Below are 23,590 nucleotides of genomic sequence, written 5' to 3'. Positions count from 1 at the left end.
GGCCCCAAGACCGACCCCTGGGGCACTCCACTTGACGCCGGCTGCCAACTAGACATGGAGCCATTGATCACTACCCGTTGAGCCCGACAATCTAGCCAGATTTCTATCCACCTTATAGTCCATTCATGCAGCCCATACTTCTTTAATTTGCTGGCAAGAATACTGTGGGAGACCGTGTCAAAAGCTTTGCTAAAGTCAAGAAACAATACATCCACTGCTTTCCCTTCATCCACAGAATCAGTAATCTCATCATAGAAGGCAATTAGATTAGTCAGGCATGACCTTCCCTTGGTGAATCCATGCTGCCTGTTCCTGATCACTTTCCTCTTGTGTAAGTGCTTCAGGATTGATTCTTTGAGGACCTGCTCCATGATTTTTCCAGGGACTGAGGTGAGGCTGACTGGCCTGTAGTTCCCAGGATCCTCCTTCTTCCCTTTTTTAAAGATTGGCACTACATTAGCCTTTTTCCAGTCATCTGGGACTTCCCCCGTTCGCCAAGAGTTTTCAAAGATAATGGCCAATGGCTCTGCAATCACATCCGCCAATTCCTTTAGCACTCTCGGATGCAACTTGTCCGGCCCCATGGACTTGTGCACGTCCAGCTTTTCTAAATAGTCCCTAACCACCTCTTTCTCCACAGAGGGCTGGCCATCTACTCCCCATGTTGCGATGCCCAGCGCAGCAGTCTGGGAGCTGTCCTTGTTAGTGAAGACAGAGGCAAAAAAAGCATTGAGCACATTAGCTTTTTCCACATCCTCTGTCACTAGGTTGCCTCCCTCATTCAGTAAGCGGCCCACACTTTCCTTGGCTTTCTTGTTGCCAACATACCTGAAGAAACCCTTCTTGTTACTCTTGACATCTCTTGCTAGCTGCAGTTCCAGGTGCGATTTGGCCCTCCTGATTTCATTCCTACATGCCCGAGCAATATTTTTATACTCTTCCCTGGTCATATGTCCAATCTTCCACTTCTTGTAAGCTTCTTTTTTATGTTTAAGATCCGCTAGGATTTCACCGTTAAGCCAAGCTGGTCGCCTGCCATATTTACTATTCTTTCGACTCATCGGGATGGTTTGTCCCTGTAACCTCAACAGGGATTCCTTGAAATACAGCCAGCTCTCCTGGACTCCTTTCCCCTTCATGTTAGTCCCCCAGGGTATCCTACCCATCTGCTCCCTGAGGGAGTCGAAGTCTGCTTTCCTGAAGTCCAGGGTCCGTATCCTGCTGCTTACCTTTCTTCCCTGCGTCAGGATCCTGAACTCAACCAACTCATGGTCACTGCCTCCCAGATTCCCGTCCACTTTTGCTTCCCCCACTAATTCTTCCCTGTTTGTGAGCAGCAGGTCAAGAAAAGCTCCCCCCCAGTTGGCTCGTCTAGCACTTGCACCAGGAAATTGTCCCCTACGCTTTCCAAAAACTTCCTGGATTGTTTGCTGTTACTTATCACCTAGGTTCGATGACTAATTTTAGTTATACCAAAAATAAGTACTGAAACCCAAGAATTTCCAAATTAATGTTTGTCATAAAAATAAAGCGAAGGGTAAACACTGTTAAAATCCCTCCTGGCCAGAGGAAAAACTCTTTCACCTGTAAAGGGTTAAGAAGCTAGGATAACCTCGCTGGCACCTGACCAAAATGACCAATGAGGAGACAAGATACTTTCAAAAGCTGGGGGGAGGGAGAAACAAAGCCTCTCTCTCTGTCTGTGTGATGCTTTTGCCGGGGATAGAACAGGAATGGAGTCTTAGAACTTAGTAAGTAATCTAGCTAGATATGCGTTAGATAAATGGCTGAGAAAAATAAGCTGTGCTGAATGGAATGTATATTCCTGTTTTTGTGTCTTTTTGTAACTTAAAGTTTTGCCTAGAGGGATTCTCTATGTTTTGAATCTAATTACCCTGTAAGGTATTTACCATCCTGATTTTCCAGAGGTGATTCTTTTTACTTTTTCTTCGATTAAAATTCTTCTTTTAAGAAACTGAATGCTTTTTCATTGTTCTTAAGATCCAAGGGTTTGGGTCTGGGGTCACATATGCAAATTGGTGAGGATTTTTATCAAGCCTTCCCCAGGAAAGTGGGGTGTAATGTTTGGGAGGATTTGGGGGGGAAAGACGTTTCCAAACAGTCTCTTTCCTAATAATACCGGTTAGACGTTTGGTGGTGGCAGCGAAAATCCAAGGGAAAAAGGAAAATAGTTTGTACCTTGGGGAAGTTTTAACCTAAGCTGGTAAAAATAAGCTTAGGAAGTTTTCATGCAGGTCCCCACATCTGTACCCTAGAGTTCAGAGTGGGGAAGGAACCTTGACATGGTGGCAGAGCTGTGGGATTAACCTGAAATCATTTTGAGATCAATTTGAGATTTTTTGAACCAGAAGCACAGATTTTAAAAGGAAAATATTTTTTTTTTCCTTTGGGCTGCTGGAAAGCGGGTTTTAAGCTGAAAGCAGTTAGAGGTTTTTTTTTTTCTATGCTTGGGGGCGAGAGCAGAGACAAAAGGGAATTGTCTTTTGTGAGCTGGAGTTATCTCTACCGAAAGGCAGGGTAGTTAACCTCCTGCAGGGAAATTCATAAGTCTTCACAGACCTTAATTTTTTTTTTCCTAAGAGCAACTAGAGGGGTTTTCTGCCTATTTACCTGGAGACAAAGGTGTTAGGGTTTTTTTTAAGGATTTTTCTGTAGGCTGACAATCACTATCAGAGAACATAGGTATCCGGACAGCACAGAAAAATTTTACAAGCCAAGTTTATTTTTGTTTTCTTTCTAACTTTCAGATGTAAAGTTAGTAAAAAATAGAGAGGTTAGGATGACAGACTCCACGGTTCACCAAAAGCTGGAATTAGCCAGAGTTAAGGCTGAGGAAAAACAAAAGGAACACGAAAGACAGATATAACTCATGCGGATGGAAATGGAGAAGAAGGAAAAAGAGAGGAAGCATGCACTGGAGATGGAGAAGGCAAAGGCTCAGCAGAATATACTAACAAACCCTAGCAATGCTTCTCCAGGTACCACTTCCCATCCCAGAAAGTTCCCCACCCACAAGGCAGGCGATGATACCGAGGCCTTCTTAGAAAACTTTGAAAGGGCCTGCCTTGGGTACAGAATCTCTACAGACCAATACATGGTAGAGCTGAGGCCGCAACTCAGTGGACCCTTAGCTGAAGTGGTGGCTGAAATGCCTAAGGAACACATGAACCAGTATGAACTGTTTAAAACCAAGGCAAGAGTCAGAATGGGGCTAACACCCGAGCATTCCTGTCAGCGGTTCAGAGCCCTAAAGTGGAAACCAGATGTGTCATTTACCCGACATGCCTACCACATTGTGAAACATTGGGATGCCTGGATATCAGGAGCAGGTGTTAAATCTCCAGAAGATTTGCCCTTCCTACTACAAATGGAGCAGTTCTTAGAGGGTGTTCCTGAGGAAATAGAAAGATACATCCTAGATGGGAAGCTCAAAACTGTAATCGAGGTGGGGGAGATTGGAGCCAAATGGGTGGAGATGGCAGAAAAGAAAAAAACTGGTTGCAGTTGGAACGGATACCAGAAGGGACAACCTCAGACCACACCCTACTACCGGGGGCCACCCAAGGCCCCAGCTACCCCGCAAGGAACACTCCAGCCACCTTTTCGTCCCGCCACACCGTTCTCTAACAACCCACCTCGCCCCAGTGACCAGTCAGCTGGATGATGTTTTAAATGTAACGAGCCGGGGCATGTAAACGCCAACTGCCCCAAGAATCCCAACAGATTACAGTTCATTGCACCGGAATCACACCAGAGGTCCTCAGGCCCAGACACCTCCCAGATACCCTTGGAGCGGAGGGAAACTGTGAGCGTGGGCGGGAAGAAGGTCATCGCGTGGAGGGACACCGGAGCACAAGTGTCGGCTATCCATGCTTCCTTAGTGGACCCCAATTTAATCAACCCAGAGATCCAAGTGATGATTCAACCCTTCAAGTCCAACTCTTTCAATTTGCCTACAGCCAAGTTGCCTGTCCAGTACAAGGGCTGGTCAGGAACATGCACTTTTGCAGTCTATGATGATTATCCCATCCCCGTGCTGTTGGGGGAAGACTTGGCCAATCGTGTGAAGCCAGCAAAGAGGGTGGGAATGGTCACCCGCAGCCAGGCTAAACAAGCCATGACGTCTAGCTCTGTTCCGGAAACTTCTACCAGGACCCGGTCAGAGGTGATGGACACGTATCCCAGGCCAATGTCTGCAACAACAGTAGTAGATCCAGTCCCAGAGACCCAGACAGAGCCAGTCCCAGAACCGGAACCGGTGGAACAACCAGCACCAGACCCATTGCCAGCACTGAATCCAGTACTTGCAACCTCAACACCAGAGGGCCCCAGCGAACCTGAACCGGCAGCGGCCGATAACCCTACACAAGAGGCTCAGCCGGAGCCTGAACCCCAACATAGTGCCCCAGCTGAGAACGGTTCACAGTCAACGGAAGCAGCCCCATCCCTGTACATCGCTTCCAAAGGGACCAAGCCTAGGTCCACAATCCAATGAGGAACTGATGTCTCCAGCATCAAGGGAACAGTTCCAGACAGTTCCAGACTGAATAGGAAGCAGATGAAAGCCTCCAGAGCGCTTGGATGGCGGCACAGCACCTGCCACCTCTCAACTCTTCTAATCGATCCAGGTTTGTTGTAGAAAGAAGACTTTTATACAAGGAAACTCTTTCTGGTGGACACCAGGAAGACTGGCATCCTCAGAGACAGTTGGTAGTTCCAACTAAATACCGGGCCAAGCTCTTGAGCTTAGCCCATGATCACCCTAGTGGCCATGCTGGGGTGAACAGGACCAAAGACCGGTTGGGGAGATCATTCCACTGGGAGGGAATGGGCAAGGATGTTTCTACCTATGTCCGGTCTTGTGAGGTATGCCAAAAAATGGGAAAACCCCAAGACCAGGTCAAAGCCCCTCTCCAGTCACTCCCCATCATTGAAGTTCCATTTCAGCGAGTAGCTGTGGATATTCTGGATCCTTTTCCGAAAAAGACACCCAGAGAAAAGCAGTACATACTGACTTTCATGGATTTTGCCACCCGATGGCCGGAAGCAGTAGGTCTAAGCAACACTAGGGCTAAAAGTGTGTGCCAGGCACTAGCAGACATTTTTGCCAGGGTAGGTTGGCCCGCCGACATCCTCACAGATGCAGGAACTAATTTCCTGGCAGGAACTATGGAAAGCCTTTGGGAAGCTCATGGGGTAAATCAGTTGGTTGCCACTCCTTACCACCATCAAACAAATGGCATGGTGGAGAAGTTTAATGGAACTTTGGGGGCCATGATACGTAAATTCATAAATGAGCACTCCAATGATTGGGACCTAGTGTTGCAGCAGTTGCTTTTCGCCTACAGACCTGTATCCCATCCCAGTTTAGGGTTTTCACCATTTGAACTTGTATATGGCTGCCAGGTTAAGGGGCCATTATAGTTGGTGAAGCAGCAATGGGAGGGATTTACACCTTCTCCAGGAACTAACATTCTGGACTTTGTAACCAACCTACAAAACACCCTCCGAACCTCTCTAGCCCTTGCTAAAGATAACTTACAGGATGCTCAAAAAGAGCAAAAAGCTTGGTATGATAAACATGCCAGAGAGCGTTCCTTCAAAGTAGGGGACCAGGTCATAGTCTTAAAGGCGCTCCAGGCCCATAAAATGGAAGCATCGTGGGAAGGGCCACTCACAGTCCAGGAGAGCCTGGGAGCTGTTAATTATCTCATAGCATTCCCCACCTCCAACCGAAAGCCTAAGGTATACCATATTAATTCTCTAAAGCCCTTTTATTCCAGAGAATTAAAGGTTTGTCAGTTTACAGCCCAGAGAGGAGATGATGCTGAGTGGCCTGAAGGTGTCTACTATGAAGGGAAAAGCGATGGTGGCGTGGAAGAGGTCAACCGCTCCATGACCCTTGGGGGTCTGCAGCGACAGCAGATCAAGGAGCTGTGCAGTAGCTATGCACCGACATTCTCAGCCACCCCAGGACTGACTGAACGGGCATACCACTCCATTGACACAGGTAATGCTCACCCAATTAAAGTCCGACCTTACCGGGTGTCTCCTCAAGCTAAAACTGCTATAGAACGGGAGATCCAGGATATGTTACAGATGGGTGTAATCCGCCCCTCTGGAAGTGCATGGGCATCTCCAGTGGTTCTAGTTCCCAAACCAGATGGGGAGATACGTTTTTGCGTGGACTACTGTAAGCTAAATGCTGTAACTCGCCCAGACAACTATCCAATGCCACGCACAGATGAACTCTTAGAGAAACTGGGATGGGCCCAGTTCATCTCTACCTTGGACTTAACCAAGGGGTACTGACAGGTACCACTAGATGAATCCGCCAAGGAAAGGTCAGCCTTCATCACACATGTTGGGCTGTATAAATTAATGTGCTCCCTTTCGGGCTGTGGAATGCACCCACCACCTTCCCAAAACTTGTAGATGGTCTCCTAGCAGGATTGGGAGAATATACAGTCGCCTACCTTGATGATGTGGCCATATTTTTGGATTCCTGGGCAGAACACCTGGAACATCTACAAAAAATCTTCGAGCACATAAGGGAAGCAGGACTAACTATTAAGGCTAAGAAGTGTCAAATAGGCCTAAACAGAGTGACTTATTTTGGACACCAGGTGAGTCAAGGAACTATCAACCCCCTACAGGCCAAAGTGGATGCTATCCAAAAGTGGCCTGTCCCAAAGTCAAAGAAACAGGTTCAATCCTTCTTAGGCTTGGCCGGATATTAGAGGCGATTTGTACCGCAATACAGCCAAATCGCCACCCCACTGACAGACCTAACCAAAAAGAAATAGCCAAATGCCGTTCAGTGGACCGAAGAGTGTCAGAAGGCCTTTAACCAGCTTAAAGTGACACTCATGTCTGACCCTGTGCGAAGGGCCCCAGACTTTGACAAACCATTCCTACTAACCACAGATGCGTCCGAGAGTGGTGTGGGAGCATTTTTAATGCAAGAAGGACCGGATCAAGAACTCCATCCTGTAGTGTTTCTCAGCAAGAAGCTGTCTAAGAGGGAAAGCAACTGGTCAGTCACTGAAAAAGAATGTTACGCCATTGTCTATGCTCTGGAAAAGCTACGCCCATACATTTGCTGACGGCATTTCCACCTGCAAACCAACCATGCTGCAATACAGTGGCTTCATACCACCATGGGAAATAACAAAAAACTTATTCGGTGGAGTTTAGCTCTCCAAGATTTTGATTTCGACATCCAACACACCTCACAATTTTCTAACAAAGTGGTTGATGCACTCTCCCATGAAAGTTTCCCAGAATCAACTGGTTAAAATTGTCCTTGAGATGTGGAAAATATTGTTAGTCTTTATGTACTTGGTAGTATATTTAGAGATGCATGTGTCTTATTAACTCTGTTTTCTCCTAGAGCTCCAGGAAGAAATTACAGCCAGTGTTTCACCCTATCTGTGATTTGGGGGGCGTTTCATAAATATAAAGGGAAGGGTAACCACCTTTAAAATCCCTCCTGGCCAGAGGAAAAACCCTTTCACCTGTAAAGGGTTAAGAAGCTAGGATAACCTCGCTGGCACCTGACCAAAATGACCAATGAGGGGACAAGATATTTTCAAAGCTGGAGGATGCCGAAGTCTCTGAGTAATTACTACAACTCCTGAGGAAGCTCGTAGAAGGTAGGTAATATGGATGGGGGGTATTCAGCTGTTGTGACCTGCACTGGATGTGCTATGTTTGTCTTTCTTCCACAGGACAGAAGCGACTTTGTCTGTACAAAGTGCAAGCTGGTCGCCATATTGGAAGAGAAGGTTCAAGGTCTGGAGCAACAGGTATCGACCCTGCGTTGCATAAGAGAAACTGAAGATTTCCTGAACAGACGTCAGGATATGCTTCTACGGGCACAAGGTTCTGAAGATTCAGAGCAGGCTGCACATCAGGGACAGGAGGATGGTGAAGAAATTTGGCATCATATGACCTCCAGAAGAAAAAAGGGGAACGTCCATGTACCAGCAACACAGATACAGGTAAGTAACCATTTTCATGTTCTCTCCACAGGTACTAATGCGGAGAGTGGACCAGATGATACGTCTGAGGGAAGGGAGCAGAAGGAGACTCCGCCGATTGGAAGGCATGAGATGCACTATCCTAGGGTTGGGGGTTCCATGACCACCACTCCCAAAAGAAGGAGGCGGGTGGTGGTGGTCAGGGACTCTCTCCTCAGGGGGACTGAGTCATCTATCTGCTGCTCCGACCGGGAAAAACGAGTAGTCTGCTGCTTGCCAGGAGCTAAGATTCGCGATGTGACGGAGAGACTGCCGAGACTCATCAAGCCCTCGGATCGCTACCCCTTCCTGCTTCTCCATGTGGGCACCAATGATACTGCCAAGAATGACCTTGAGCAGATCACTGCAGACTACGTGGCTCTGGGAAGAAGGATAAAGGAGTTTGAGGCTCAAGTGGTCTTCTCGTCCATCCTCCCCGTGGAAGGAAAAGGCCTGGGTAGAGACCGTCGAATCGTGGAAGTCAACGAATGACTACGCAGGTGGTGTCGGAGAGAAGGCTTTGGATTCTTTGATCACGGGATGGTGTTCCAAGAAGGAGGAGTGCTAGGCAGAGACGGGCTCCACCTAATGAAGAGAGGGAAGAGCATCTTCGCAAGCAGGCTGGCTAACCTAGTGAGGAGGGCTTTAAACTAGTTTCACCGGGGGAAGGAGACCAACGCCCTGAGGTAAGTGGGATACCGGGAGGAAGCATGAGCAGGAGCGCATGAGAGGGGAGGGCTCCTGCCTCATACTGAGAAAGAGGGGTAATCAGCGAGTTATCTCAAGTGCCTATACACAAATGCACGAAGCCTGGAAAACAAGCAGGGAGAACTGGAAGTCCTGGCACAGTCAAGGAATTTTGATGTGATTGGAATAACAGAGACTTGGTGGGATAACTCACATGACTGGAGTACTGTCATGGATGGATATAAGCTGTTCAGGAAGGACAGGCAGGGCAGAAAAGGTGGGGGAGTTGCACTGTAAGTAAGAGATCAGTATGACTGCTCAGAGCTCAAGTATGAAACTGCCGAAAAACCTGAGAGTATCTGGATTAAGTTTAGAAGTGTGAGCAACAAGGGTGATGTCGTAGTGGGAGTCTACTATAGACCAAAAAGAAAAGGAGTACTTGTGGCACCTTAGAGACTAACCAATTTATTTGAGCACAAGCTTTCATGAGCTACAGCTCACTTCATCGGATGCATACTGTGGAAAGTACAGAAGATCTTTTTATACACACAAACCATGAAAAAAATGGGTGTTTACCACTACAAAAGGTTTTCTCTCCCCCGACCCCACTCTCCTGCTGGTAATAGCTTATCTAAAGTGATCACTCTCCTTACAATGTGTATGATAATCAAGTTGGGCCATTTCCAGCACAAATCCAGGTTTTCTCTCCCCCCCCCCCCCAAACCGGACCAGGGGGATGAGGTGGACGAGGCTTTCTTCCGGCAACTCGCAGAAGTTACTAGATCGCACGCCCTGGTTCTCATGGGAGACTTCAATCATCCTGATATCTGCTGGGAGAGCAATACAGTGGTGCACAGACAATTTAGGAAGTTTTTGGAAAGTGTAGGGGACAATTTCCTGGTGCAAGTGTTGGAGGAACCAACTAGGGGCAGAGCTCTTCTTGACCTGCTGCTCACAAACCGGGAAGAATTAGTAGGGGAAGCAAAAGTGGATGGGAACCTGGGAGGCAGTGACCATGAGATTGTCGAGTTCAGGATCCTGACACAAGGAAGAAAGGAAAGCAGCAGAATACGGACCCTGGACTTCAGAAAAGCAGACTTTGACTCCCTCAGGGAACTGATGGGCAAGATCCCCTGGGAGAATAACATGAGGGGGAAAGCAATCCAGGAGAGCTGGCTGTATTTTAAAGAACTCTTATTGAGGTTACAGGGACAAACCATCCCAATGTGTAGAAAGAATAGTAAATATGGCAGGCGACCAGCTTAGCTTAACAGTGAAATACTTGCTGATTTTAAACACAAAAAAGAAGCTTACAAGAAGTGGAAGATTGGACAAATGATCAGGGAGGAGTATACAAATACTGCTCGGGCATGCAGGAGTGATATCAGGAAGGCCAAATCACACCTGGAGTTGCAGCTAGCAAGAGATGTTAAGAGTAACAAGAAGGGTTTCTTCAGTATGTTAGCAACAAGAAGAAAGTCAAGGAAAGTGTGGGCCTCTTACTGAATGAGGGCGGCAACCTAGTGACAGAGGATGTGGAAAAAGCTAATGTACTCAATGCTTTTTTTGCCTCTGTCTTCACGAACAAGGTCAGCTCCCAGACTACTGCACTGGGCAGCACAGCATGGGGAGGAGGTGACCAGCCCTCTGTGGAGAAAGAAATGGTTTGGGACTATTTAGAAAAGCTGGACGTGTACAAGTCCATGGGGCCGGATGCATTGCATCCGAGAGTGCTAAAGGAGTTGGTGGATGTGATTGCAGAGCCATTGGCCATTATCTTTGAAAACTCATGGCGATCGGGGGAAGTCCAGGACGACTGGAAAAAGGCTAATGTAGTGCCCATCTTTAAAAAAGGGAAGAAGCAGGATCCGGGGAACTACAGGCCAGTCAGCCTCACCTCAGTCCCTGGAAAAATCATGGAACAGGTCCTCAAGGAATCAATTCTGAAGCACTTAGAGGAGAGGAAAGTGATCAGGAACAGTCAGCATGGATTCACCAAGGGCAAGTTATGCCTGACTAATCTAATTGCCTTCTATGACGAGATAACTGGTTCTGTGGATGAAGGGAAAGCAGTGGACGTGTTGTTCCTTGACTTTAGCAAAGCTTTTGACACGGTCTCCCACAGTATTCTTGCCAGCAAGTTAAAGAAGTATGGGCTGGATGAATGGACTATAAGGTGGATAGAAATCTGGCTAGATTGTCGGGCTCAACGGGTAGTGATCAATGGCTCCATGTCTAGTTGGCAGCCGGTATCAAGTGGAGTGCCCCAAGGGTCGGTCCTGGGGCCGGTTTTGTTCAATATCTTCATAAATGATCTGGCGGATGGTGTGGATTGCACCCTCAGCAAGTTTGCAGATGACACTAAACTGGGAGGAGAGGTAGATACGCAGGAGGGTAGGGATAGGATACAGAGGCCCTAGACAAATGAGAGGATTGGGCCAAAAGAAATCTGATGAGGTTCAACAAGGACAAGTGCAGAGTCCTGCACTTAGGACGGAAGAATCCAATGCACCGCTACAGACTAGGGACCAAATGGCTCGGCAGCAGTTCTGCAGAAAAGGACCTAGGGGTTACAGTGGACGAGAAGCTGGATATGAGTCAACAGTGTGCCCTTGTTGCCAATGACAATGGCATTTTGGGATGTATAAGTAGGGGCATTGCCAGCATATCGAGGGACGTGATCGTTCCCCTCTATTCGACATTGGTGAGGCCTCATCTGGAGTACTGTGTCCAGTTTTGGGCCCCACACTACAAGAAGGATGTGGAAAAATTGGAAAGAGTCCAGCGGAGGGCAACAAAAATGATTAGGGGACTGGAACACATGACCTATGAGGAGAGGCTGAGGGAACTGGGGATGTTTAGTCTACGGAAGAGAAGAATGAGGGGGGATTTGATAGCTGCTTTCAACTACCTGAAGGGGGGGGGTTCCAAAGAGGATGGCTCTAGACTGTTCTCAGTGGTAGCAGATGACACAACAAGGAGTAATGGTCTCAAGTTGCAGTGGGGGAGATTTAGGTTGGATATTAGGGAAAAGTTTTTCACTAGGAGGGTGGTGAAACACTGGAATGCGTTACCTAGGGAGGTGGTGGAATCTCCTTCCTTAGAAGTTTTTAAGGTCAGGCTTGAGAAAGCTCTGGCTGGGATGATTTAATTGGGGATCGGCCCTGCTTTGAGCAGGGGGTTGGACTAGATGACCTCCTGAGGTCCCTTCCAACCCTGATATTCTATGATTCTATGATAAAGAGAAGTTAGTGAAACAGAAATTAAAAGGTACAGTGACAAAAGTGAAATCTTGCCAGTAACTTGCTGGCAAGAATACTGTGGGAGATCGTGTCAAAATCTTTGCTAAAGTCAAAGCCTCAAATCTGGCTAATTCCAGCTTTACATCTGAAAGTTAGAAAGAAAACAAAAATAAACTTGGCTTGTAAAATTTTGCTATGCTGTCCGGATACCTATGTTCTCTGATAGTGATTGTCAGCCTACAGAAAAATCCTTAAAAAAAACCCTAACACCTTTGTCTCCAGGTAAATAGGCAGAAAACCCCTCTAGTTGCTCTTAGGAAAAAAAAAATTAAGGTCTGTGAAGACTTATGAATTTCCCTGCAGGAGGTTAACTACCCTGCCTTTAGGTAGAGATAACTCCAGCTCACAAAAGACAATTCCCTTTTGTCTCTGCTCTCACCCCCAAGCAGAGAAAAAAAAACCTCTAACTGCTTTCAGCTTAAAACCCACTTTCCAGCAGCCCAAAGGAAAAAAAAATATTTCCTTTTAAAATCTGTGCTTCTGGTTCAAAAAATCTCAAATTGATCTCAAAATGATTTCAGGTTAATCCCACAGCTCTGCCACCATGTCAAGGTTCCTTCCCCACTCTGAACTCTAGGGTACAGATGTGGGGACCTGCATGAAAACCTCCTAAGCTTATTTTTACCAGCTTAGGTTAAAACTTCCCCAACGTACAAACTATTTTCCTTTTTCCCTTGGACTTTATTGCTGCCACCACCAAGCGTCTAACAGATATATAACCGGGAAAGAGCCCGCTTGGAAACGTCTTTCCCCCAAAAATCCTTCCCAAACCCTACACCCCCTTTCCTGGGGAAGGCTTGATAAAAATCCTCACCAATTTGCATAGGTCAACACAGACCCAAACCCTTGGATCTTAAGAACAATGAAAAAGAAATCAGGTTCTTAAAAGAAGAATTTTAATAGAAGACAAAGTAAAAGAATCCCCTCTGTAAAATCAGGATGGTAAATACCTTACAGGGTAATTAGAGTCAAAACATAGAGAATCCCTCGAGGCAAAACTTTAAGTTACAGAAAGACACAAAAACAGGAATATCCATTCCATTCAGCACAGCTTATTTTCTCAGCCATTTCTTTCAACAAACAGAATCTAACGCATATCTAGCTAGATTACTTACTAAGTTCTAAGACTCCATTCCTTTCTGTTCTTGGCAAAAGCATCACACAGACAGAGAGAGCCTTTGTTTCTACCCCCCTCCAGCTTTTGAAATTATCTTCTCTCCTCATTGGTCAGTTTGGTCAGGTGCCAGTGAGGTTATCCTAGCTTCTTAACCCTTTACAGGTGAAAGGGTTTTTCCTCTGGCCAGGAGGGATTTTAATGGTGTTTACCCTTCCCTTTATATTTATGAGAGTCCCGAACCACTTCTTTCTTCACAGAGGGCTGGTCACCTCCTTCCCATGCTGTGCTGCCCAGTGCAGTAGTCTGGGAGCTGACCTTGTTCATGAAGACAGGGAAAAAAAGCATTGAGTACATTAGCTTTTTCCACATCCTCTGTCACTAGGCTGCCGCCCTCATTCAGTAAGGGGCCCACACTTTCCTTGACTTTCTTCTTGTTGCTAACATACCTGAAGAAACCCTTCTTGTTACTCTTAACATCTCTTGCTAGCTTCAACTCCAAGTGTGATTTGGTCATCCTGATTTCACTCCTGCATGCCTGAGCAATATTTGTATACTCCTCCCTGATCATTTGTCCAGTCTTCCACTTCTTGTAAGCTTCTTTTTTGTGTTTAAGATCAGCAAGGATTTCACTGTTAAGCCAAGCTGGTCGCCTGTAATATTTACTATTCTTTCTACACATCAGGATGGTTTGTTCCTGCAACCTCAATAAGGGGAATTGGGTCACCCTTCGGTGGCTTTCAAAATCTTCCCCTATACTGATTTCATTCAGAGCACGATTTAGAGCCTACTCCAATTTCCATTCAAGTTAGTCAGGGTCTGCTCCATCAAAACCAAACCTAAATGGGAAAGAGTTGGTTTCAGCAACTTTCCCATTTCAATATATATAGTGTTTAAGAAACGGCTTTCAAATTGTCAAAACGTTCCATTTCAACATTTTGTAAATGAAAAGTTACATTTTTCAGTTCTAAACAACTTTTTGTTTAGAAAGTAAGTCTATAGTAAAGAAAGTTTAAAAGGTCAACATAGAAAAAACAAAACTTGTTTTGATTGACCTAACCCCCGACTCCCCCACCCACAAAATCAACCAGTATGCAAAAAGTTTGAGATTTGGAGATTTTATCCTTATTCAAAATGGGTAAGAAATAAAAATCTCAAAACTTCTCACAGCACAGGAAAACCATTTCCTGCCAAGTACTAATTTAAACACCTAACCTGCTTTGGCATTTTTGAAAATCACACTAGGCACCTTTGTACATCTCCGAGTGCCTACATATCCTTGAAAATCTGGCCATAAAGGCCAGATTTTTTAAAGTATTTAAGCATCTAGTAGAATTTCCAAAAGTGTCTCAGCATGTAAAACTCACAGGGTTGCCAACCCTCCAGGATTGCCCTGGAGTCTCCAGGAATTAAAAATCAGTCTTTAATTAAAGATTACATCATGCGATGAAACTTCCAGGAATGCGTCTGACCAAAATTGGCACCTCTAAAAACTCATGGATTTCAATGGGTGTAAGGTGCTGAGATGCTTTTTAAATCCTACTAGGCACCTAGGTTCCTTTAAGAATCTGGCCATTAGGACTTTTGAAATGTTACCTCTGTCCCTTCGTTCTTAAGGCCCATTGAGATAAGGTGCAGAGCTTCCCTGGACTTTCATTAACCTGTGTGGGAATCGATGATTCTCAGAGCTTCATAGGAGTTACTTTTTAGGCCTTATTAATGCAAATACTGCAGCCAGCAGCTACAGCAGCACCACTATGGCGCTGTAGCAGTCCTGCTGTAGCACCTTTGTGTAGATAGTAACTACATCAGTCGAAGGGGTTTTTCCAGCGATGTAGCTGATCCACCTCTCTGCCAGGCGGTAGCTAATCAATGGAAAAATCTTTCCAATGACCTACCTACATCTACACTGGAGACGAGGTTGGCCTAGCTACAGTGCTCAGGATGCAAAATGTTCCTCAGCCCTGAGAGACATAACTAGGTCAATCTAGTTTTTAAGTGTTGATCAGACCTGAGGCTGGAACTTTTGAAAGATCATAACGGAATTAGACACCTAAATTATAAGTAAATTCAATGGGATTTAGGTGCTTAACTCTCTTTGCCTTCTTGGAAAATCCCAGCATGAATTCCATGGGGATTCTTGTGTGTGTATAGAAAGCTATGCAATGCCTATACACCACTAAAATCCTATTTTCATGTGTGGTTAGTGGGACATAAATCTATAAGGGGTGAATTTCAGGGCCAGTTGGAAATTTTCCACCCACACAGTTTTTCAATGGAAAATTAGGTTTTCAATTAAACATTTTTTTTTCTCTTTCCACTGAATGCTACATGACATTTTCATTCAAAAAATTTCAACCAGAAACCCCAACTATTTCTAGACTGAAAACTCATCCACAAAGCGGCACAGGAACCATGATTTCTGCTGTGGTGGAAATTTTACATTCAAGATATTGTCTTTTCCATTTCAAATGGAAACAAAAAGTTGGAGAACCGGAAGAGAAAATTTTGAACAATTCTGAGTGGGGAGTTGGCTGCCCAGGGAGCAGGATGGCCCAGGAGCCAGCTGCCCAAGGAGTCAGGGAACCAGGAGGCTGTCTAGTCCATATTCTTACCCCACAGATGGGCAGTCCAGAATCTGGCTCCCCAGAGAGCTGAGCAGCCCAGGAACATTCAGGGACCACAGGGAGCTAAGGAGACCAACCGCCCTCCAGGCTGCCAGCAAGGGAACTGGCCAGCTAGGGAGTCAGCTACCCAGGTACCTTGTGGAATTGGACAGTATGTTTCCAGGGAACACTTTGATTCTGCCAATTCAGAATTTTCAGTGCAAAACCGTTCTCTGTAAATTTTTTCAACTGGTTCTGCTCACCACGCCAAACCCAGAAAGTTTCCTTTTCTGGCTTGTGAACAAAAATGTTCCACAAAAAAATTCAGCAAAAATGATTTTATGGTTTGTTAGGTTTTGCCCAATTTCTTCCATGGGGGGAGGGGAAACAAAAAAACCCCTTTCAACCAGCTCTAATAAATTTCACCCCCAGGCACATAAAGTGATGCAGAGGATCAGGGCCTGAAGGTTGGGATATAAAATGGGTTCTAAGAGTGTTAGGTGCCTAAATCCTTAAAACACAATACATATCAGGTGCCTAATTCTCTAAGTCCCCTTTGTAAACACCAATCTAAGCATGTACCATTTTATTATTCAACAATTCCAATTTCTGAAACTCTTGGAGTTTATGACGGAGTGCTGGTTCTATTCCTCTGCACAGCAAAGCAATTGGAAGAAATCACACAGGAAACAGCTGGGTCCCAAAAGCTAAATATTTACACAAACATGCACAAGGCCCACATGCACTGCTGCTCTAATTGGTTTCTGGTGGCTTATGAAACATAGAACATGGTAACTGCAATGACAGGGCTTGCAAATTATTTAAGGGGATACTATCTAATTCCCATATACTGCACTGCTATAAACTGAGTACATTATATCGAGGGTTGTCAGAATTCATTTTTTTATTGATGCTATATATTTATCAATGATATCAATGTTATTTAAAGCATTTTCCCATTTGTCTTGATTTATTTTTGTACATTTGCACAAAATTATGGGTTTTAAGCATTTTCCCTATTTTTAATCAATTTAAATGTTCACTGTTGCAGGAAATGGGGAGGTGCGGAGGAGGGGTCAGGCAAAAGGATGTGTCAGAAAATTATTTAATGACAGCAGATGCTGAGATTCAAAAAGTTACAGCTTTATACACCATCAAAACACAACTTGTTGACATCATATCAAAATATGCAAAGTAAATATCCTCAAATTAGACTCCAGCTGCATTTTCCTTACTTGGCCAATCAGTAAATTTCAGTTATTATCGATGGAAATGTTTTTCCTTGATTTATGTGTGTATGGTGAAATTGGGATTTACTGACATTTAGGGATAAAAATCTAATTCTTCCAAGCCTACTTATAGCCCAGTTTTCAGCCTCCAATCTAAGTATATGACTAAAGACAAAAGATGGAGACAGACAAACGGCACAAGAATACAATGTGGCAATAGTGCAATAATGCAATCACTCCTGTAAACGTTTGCAAATCTATTGTTATTCTTTTCACTTTCCAGTCAGAGCCAGTCTACACAATAATATTTACCTCCATCTCTCTTGGGAAGGCTGGGGTAGTTTGCTGATATGGAAGGGACTCTCGGGTGGTTCAAAGTGTTCTGGCCCAGAGGAACCACCAGAACAAAGCAAATTGATCTTCTCTGGGGAGAACAGATGTCTATTCAGAGCGGGATGATGATAAAAGGGCTTCTTGTTACAGACTCATCAAGCATTTCCGAACAATGTGAGCTCGCTCCCCGATTCCTGTCCAAACAGGCTGAAGTCCCTGATACTTTCCCAGTGGTTTGATGTTTTGTTTGTTTGTTTTGTTTTCAGTCATGGTTATAATATGTCAGCTTGAAGGACGATTGCACCCAAACAGGTATGATCTAAAAGTTCAGTCTTCGGAATTTACAAATGCAAATAAGTGAGGTGGCACTGCTTCCTGAAATTAGTGACTGACTGACTTGCTTGCTTGCTTTCTACATGACAGCAAAGATAAAACAAGTTGAGCTGGAGACATAGAAGGTACAGTGCAGAGGATGATAAAGACACAGGAAATATGTTAGGGTCTTGTCAGACTGACAGACATATCTGATACGTCTCTCCAGAGGTGGCTATGGTGGAGTTTTCCAAAGGAATCTACAACAGATAGGTGCCCATATCTCAGTGCATTTCATTGGGGTTTGAGCACCTATCTCCCTTTGGAAATCCCAGCCTAAGGGCTTCAGTGAGGTTAGTGCAGTTTATACAATTAAAGGAGTCTTTATGAAGCATTTTGATATGTGCAGTAACATTCAGATTTTTCAAATGAACTTAAAAGCACTAGGCACCTAAATCCCATTGACATTGAATTGGAGTTAGGAGCACAACTCCTTTAGGCTCCTATAATAGAACAATTATATTATTATTAATAATAATTAATACCAGGTTAACATTCAGGGCCCTCTTATGCTGTGGAAGGTACAAATAAATAAAAAGGGATGCCACAAGGGGCTTACAAATCGAAGTAAGAAAATTATCTGGGCAAATGACAGTATTACCTTAATGCCCAACCTAGCCCCCACAGTGATAAGGGCAGTAGATGGTCTGTAATAGAATAGGATGTTCTATCTAATTTAGTTCTTTATAGTGCCACCCATCACCCTAGTAATTGAGCACCCTCCATTTAAAATCAGTACCCATAGCTAAGTCCCCTCTGAACTTCATGGGGTCTCTGATATGACTCCTTTTCCAGAGTTAGAGCTGGGCTTGGGCTAACTTGTTTGTTTTGTTTTCTCTGGATATTTTTAGAGTTTATTAATTTCTTCTTCTTCTTCTTCTTCTTCTTCTTTTCTTTTATTTTGCTCCTCCTCCTCTTCCTCTTCCTCTTCCTCTCTCTCACACACACACACACACACTTACTTTGGGGAGGTTTTAAAGAGGGAAGGAGATTTCAGCATTGTGAAAACCATTTTGATGGTGGAAAGGCTATTTGAAGGGAATGATATTGCAGCATTTCCTACAGGCAGTCACACTCTGGCTTCAGCTGATCTCCTTGGGAAGGTTGTTGAGTAACAATAGTCCTACCCCATTTTTATATAGCACTTTTCATCAGTAGGTCTCAAGCAGTTCTCAAAGAGTCACAAAGTTTAAGGCCAGAAGGGACCACCAGGCCATCCAGTCCGACCCTCTGTAGATCACAGAACACCAGCACCACCCAGCATCTGCACGCTAAACCCAAAAATGAAAATTAGACCAAAATGTTACAGCCCACAGGACACTAGATGGTTATGTGCCACAGGCAAAGAATAGTAGGGACCAAAGTTCACCAGTGCCTGAGGCCCCGACAAAGACAGGGCAATGATTAAGTGAGATGTACTGTATATCGTTATCGCCATTATACAGACAGGGAAACTGAGGCACCAGGCAGGGATGTGATTTGCCCAAAGTCAACCAATGGGCTAATAGCATAGCTGGGAATAGAACCCAGAGCTCTTAAGTCCTTCTCCCACCACTGGGACTGATTGCTGTAGTTAGCAAGACCTGCTGTTAAGTGATGGGGTGGGCAGGGAATCACAATCAGACCCCACAGCAGTCCTGACCTACATCATGGAGAGGCCAGCTCAGCATGCATAGGTAAAAGCACATTTGTCATGTAACCTCCTGGCCAGCCTGTGTGTTATGTGGCCCGCAGAGAGCGTTTGGTGCAACTTTGGACTTGAGCCACAGAGGTTTGCAGCTCTTAACTCGGCAGGCATCCAGTTCAACCCTCTTGTCATGCCCGAGACGGGGGTCAGTCATGCTAGCTCTTTGTCATGGATTCCAGGAAGGGGGAGCTTATATCAGGCATTCAGTCACCAAAGAGAAATCTGTTCCTGTGAAGCAGGATGTGTGGGGTGCTCATAACATTATTAGAACCCCCCCAACCCCTGGGGAATTACTCTTTTGTGGGCTGAGGTAATAACAACAGACCAGGGAAGTTTGACCTTCCTCACCATGACTCCTGAGGTGCACCTCCCTCCTTTGTTTGAGCACTGTCGTCTCACTCTCTCAGATCCTCCATTTCTGAGCCTCTCACTGCTTTGCCGCTCAGCAGAGAGGCAGGTGAGCTTTATGTGTGTTCTATGACCAAGACTTGGACCTCATTATGGTAGGCAATGTACTTACACCTAGCACAAGCCAGCCTCTACATTGAAGAACAGTTTAAAAAGACAAGACAAAAAACAAAGGTGAGAGGGGAAACTGAGGCATGGGGAGGGGCAGTAACTAACCCACAATCACACAGCTGGTCAGTGGCAGAGATGAAAAGAGAACCCAGCTTTTTGATGAAAAGTCCAGTAATTAATATCAAATCGACTTAATGACCTGCATCATATGGATTCCATGGTCCGGATGGACCCTGGAATCCAAACTCTCAGGAGGAGGTGTTTTTTTCAGTGGCTATGGATGAGTAGCAAGGCACAGCTTACCACAGAGCCTTCCCCCAGGAATGACACCAGAGAGAGAGAGAGAGAATACTCAGAAGCGTACGATCTTCAAATCCATCTACGGGAATTAGCAGAACAGCTCTCACTGAATGTCAATAACTGAACATTGGAATATAAGAGCAACAATACTGGGTCAGACCAAAGGTCCATCTAGCCCAGTATCTTCTGACAGTGGTCAATGTCAGGTACTTCAAAGGGAATGAACGCAATAGGTAATCATCAAGTGATCCACCCCTGTTGCCCATTCCCAGCTTCTGGCAAAAAGAGGCAAGGGACACCATCCCTGCCCATCCTGGCTAATAACTATTAATGGACTTATTCCCCATGAATTTCTCTAGTTCTTTTTTGAACCCTGTTATAGTCTTGGCCTTCACAGCATCTTCTGGCAAGGAGTTCCACAGGTTGACTGTGTGTTGTAGGAAGGAATATTTTTTGTTTGTTTTAAACCTGCTGCCTATTAATTTCATTTGGTGACTCCTGGTTCTTGTGTTATGAGAAAGAATAAATAACACTTCCTTATTTATTTTCTCCACACCAGTCATGATTTTATAGATCTGTATCATATCACCCCTTAGTTGTCTCTTTTGCAAGCTGAAAAGTCCCAGTCTTATTCTCTCCTCATATGGAAGCTGTTCCATCCCCCTAATCATTTTTGTTGCTCTTTTCTGAACCTTTTCCAATTCCAAAATATCTTTTTTGAGATTGGGCAACCACATCTGCATGCAGTATTCAAGATGTGGGTGCACCCTGGATTTATATGGAAGCAATATGAAATGTTCTATCTTATTATCTATCCCTTTCCTTATGATTACCAACATTCTGTTCAGTTTTTTGACTGCCGCTGCACATTGAGTGGATGTTTTCAGAGAACTATCCACAATGACTCCGAGATCTCTCTCTTGAGTGGTAACAGCTAATTTAGATCCCATTATTTTGAATGTATAGTTGGGATTCCAATGTGCATTACTTTGCATTTGTCAACACTGAACTGCCCTAGATGTTTTGGAAAATCCCAGCCTCAAGAAACAGGTCCCTTAACCTGCTTTGGGGAAGTGAGGGCAGAAAATAATTTTTTGATTTGACATCTAAGCCTTTGAATTGTGTCTGATACATAAACAGCCTGGTGATGAAGACCTTTTTAAACACCATAGATGGATGCTTAGTTGGATGAATATGTATGGCAGTATATGGATACATGAGACAGATGGCTACATGGAAGTGTATGTATCACAATAGATAGATTGACAAGGAGCATTAGGTAATATCTTTTATTGGACCAACCTCTCTTTGAGGATGAGGCCAGCTACACAGTGATCTATCAGTCCTCATTCTCAGAGGTAACCTGCACAACGCTTTCAAAAGATGAGCCTGGGAGTGTAAATTGATAACTCTGCTAGACATTAAAAATCCTGCACTGAACAGAGGCACTGAATTTATGGCTTATTACAACAATCTGTAACCCACTAACAATCCCCCCACCCCCAGCTGTCTTCCTTTTCCCTTTCTCTCCCCGCCTCCCTCAATGACTGGTGGGGTGTTAATTGGCCACTTCACTTTGAAAGGTCTCTTGAAATATTTGTTAACTATTTATGCTAAACAAACATTTCCACCTTGTATTTAGCTGGGACACTCTGAGTACCTTTCCCAAACCCAAAGAAGAGCTCTGTGTCAGCTCGAAAGCTTGTCTCTCTCCAACAGAAGTTGGTCCAATAAAAGATATTACCTTACCCACCTTGTCTCTCTAATATCCTGGGACCACCTGGCCATAGCAACACTGCACATGATAGATAGATAGATAGATAGATAGATAGATCTGCAAAGTGGATCTGACACTGAGATGCAGGGAGTTTCAGGGCTCATGTTACCCAGGGAGCAAATCTGCTCAAAGAAATGCTAGCAAAACTGTTGAAATGTCCAGAGCTGCAAAGAGGGATAGGATGTCAACTTTTCATTAATTTAAAAAAGAAATGGGCATCCGAATACCTAAGGCCCATTGAGAACCTCAGCCTCTGGTTCATATGCCTCCTTTTTTCTCTTTGTTTCCCCCCCCCCCCACTGCGATGGAGAACAGGACGGAGGTGAGCGAATTCATCCTCATGGGCCTGACCAAACTCCAGGGGTTGGAGCACTTTCTCTTTGCACTCTTCCTGCTTCTCTATGTGGCCAGCCTGCTGGGTAATGGGGCCATGGTAGTCATGGCACTGATGGAGCCCCGGCTTCACACCCCCATGTACTTTTTCCTAGGGAATCTATCCTGCCTGGACATCTGCTATTCCACAGTCACTGTGCCCAAGATGCTGTCTGGTTTCCTCTCGGGATGCCAAACCATCTCCTTCGCCGGCTGCCTGGCCCAGCTCCACTTCTTCCACTTTCTGGGCAGCAGCGAGGCTGTGCTGCTGGCCATCATGGCCTATGACCGCTACGTGGCCATCTGCAACCCACTGCGCTACAGGCTGGTCATGAGCCCACGGGCCTGCCTGTTCCTGGCAACAGCCAGCTGGGTCACTGGCTTCCTGCATGCACTAATGCACACAGTCATGACCTCCCGGCTGTGCTTCTGTGGTCCCAGCCGTGTCCCCCACTTTTTCTGTGACATCAAGCCCCTGCTGACCTTGGCCTGCGGCAGCACCCACCTCAACCTGAGCCTTCTCAACATCATCACTGGGGGCATTGTAGTCATCCCCTTTACCCTCACCCTCCTCTCCTACCTTTACATCATCTCCTTCCTGCTCCTGAAGGTCCAGTCGTGGGAAAGCAGGAGAAAGGCCTTTTCCACATGCGCCTCCCACCTCACTGTGGTGTCTCTATTCTATGGGGCGGCCATCTTGACCTATGTGCCCCCCTCCTCCGGGGAATCCCCTAAATGGGACATGATGATTGTTCTCCTCTACAGTGTGGTCACTCCTGTCCTGAACCCCGTGATCTACACCCTGAGGAACAAGGAGGTGCAGTCTGCCCTGAGGAAAAACCTGCACAGAAAACTTTTCCCAGACAGGATATGAATAAAGGGAATGTTTTGTCTCTTTCTCTGCTCTTCATGAGGACTGTGGGAGCTGGGAATATGGTCCAGGCATCACTGGGTGGTGAGTAATATAGGGAAGGGACCGCAGGGCCATGGGCACTGGAGTGCATAGCGAAGGGACCATTTCATCTTTGTACATGAGACACTAGGGATTGTAGTGCAGGAACCATTGTGCACCAGCAATGTGAATATTGTGCATTGGTCAATACAATCCAGGGTCCATTGTCCACTGGATGCAGGGAATAGAGCATAGGGACTAATGGGGGGAAATAGAATGTAGGGACAAAGCAATGGTCAGTCAAGGACCTGGATGACTCTCTGTTTCTTTCTGCAGCCTGAGGAACAGGTAAGATTAA

At 45.3% G+C, this 23,590-nt stretch overlaps 1 protein-coding gene across 1 annotated transcript; it reads left to right on the top strand.

Moving 5' to 3' along the window:
- Positions 1-22,272: 22,272 nt before the first annotated feature.
- On the top strand, positions 22,273-23,214 carry LOC141997458 (olfactory receptor 12D1-like). The gene has a single exon (XM_074969839.1). The coding sequence runs from the start codon at positions 22,273-22,275 to the stop codon at positions 23,212-23,214; it is 942 nt and encodes a 313-aa protein (XP_074825940.1).
- Positions 23,215-23,590: the final 376 nt, after the last annotated feature.

Source organism: Natator depressus, chromosome 13 (assembly GCF_965152275.1).
Source record: "Natator depressus isolate rNatDep1 chromosome 13, rNatDep2.hap1, whole genome shotgun sequence".
NCBI lineage: Eukaryota > Metazoa > Chordata > Testudines > Cheloniidae > Natator > Natator depressus.
This window is presented reverse-complemented; position numbering and strand designations above follow the sequence as displayed.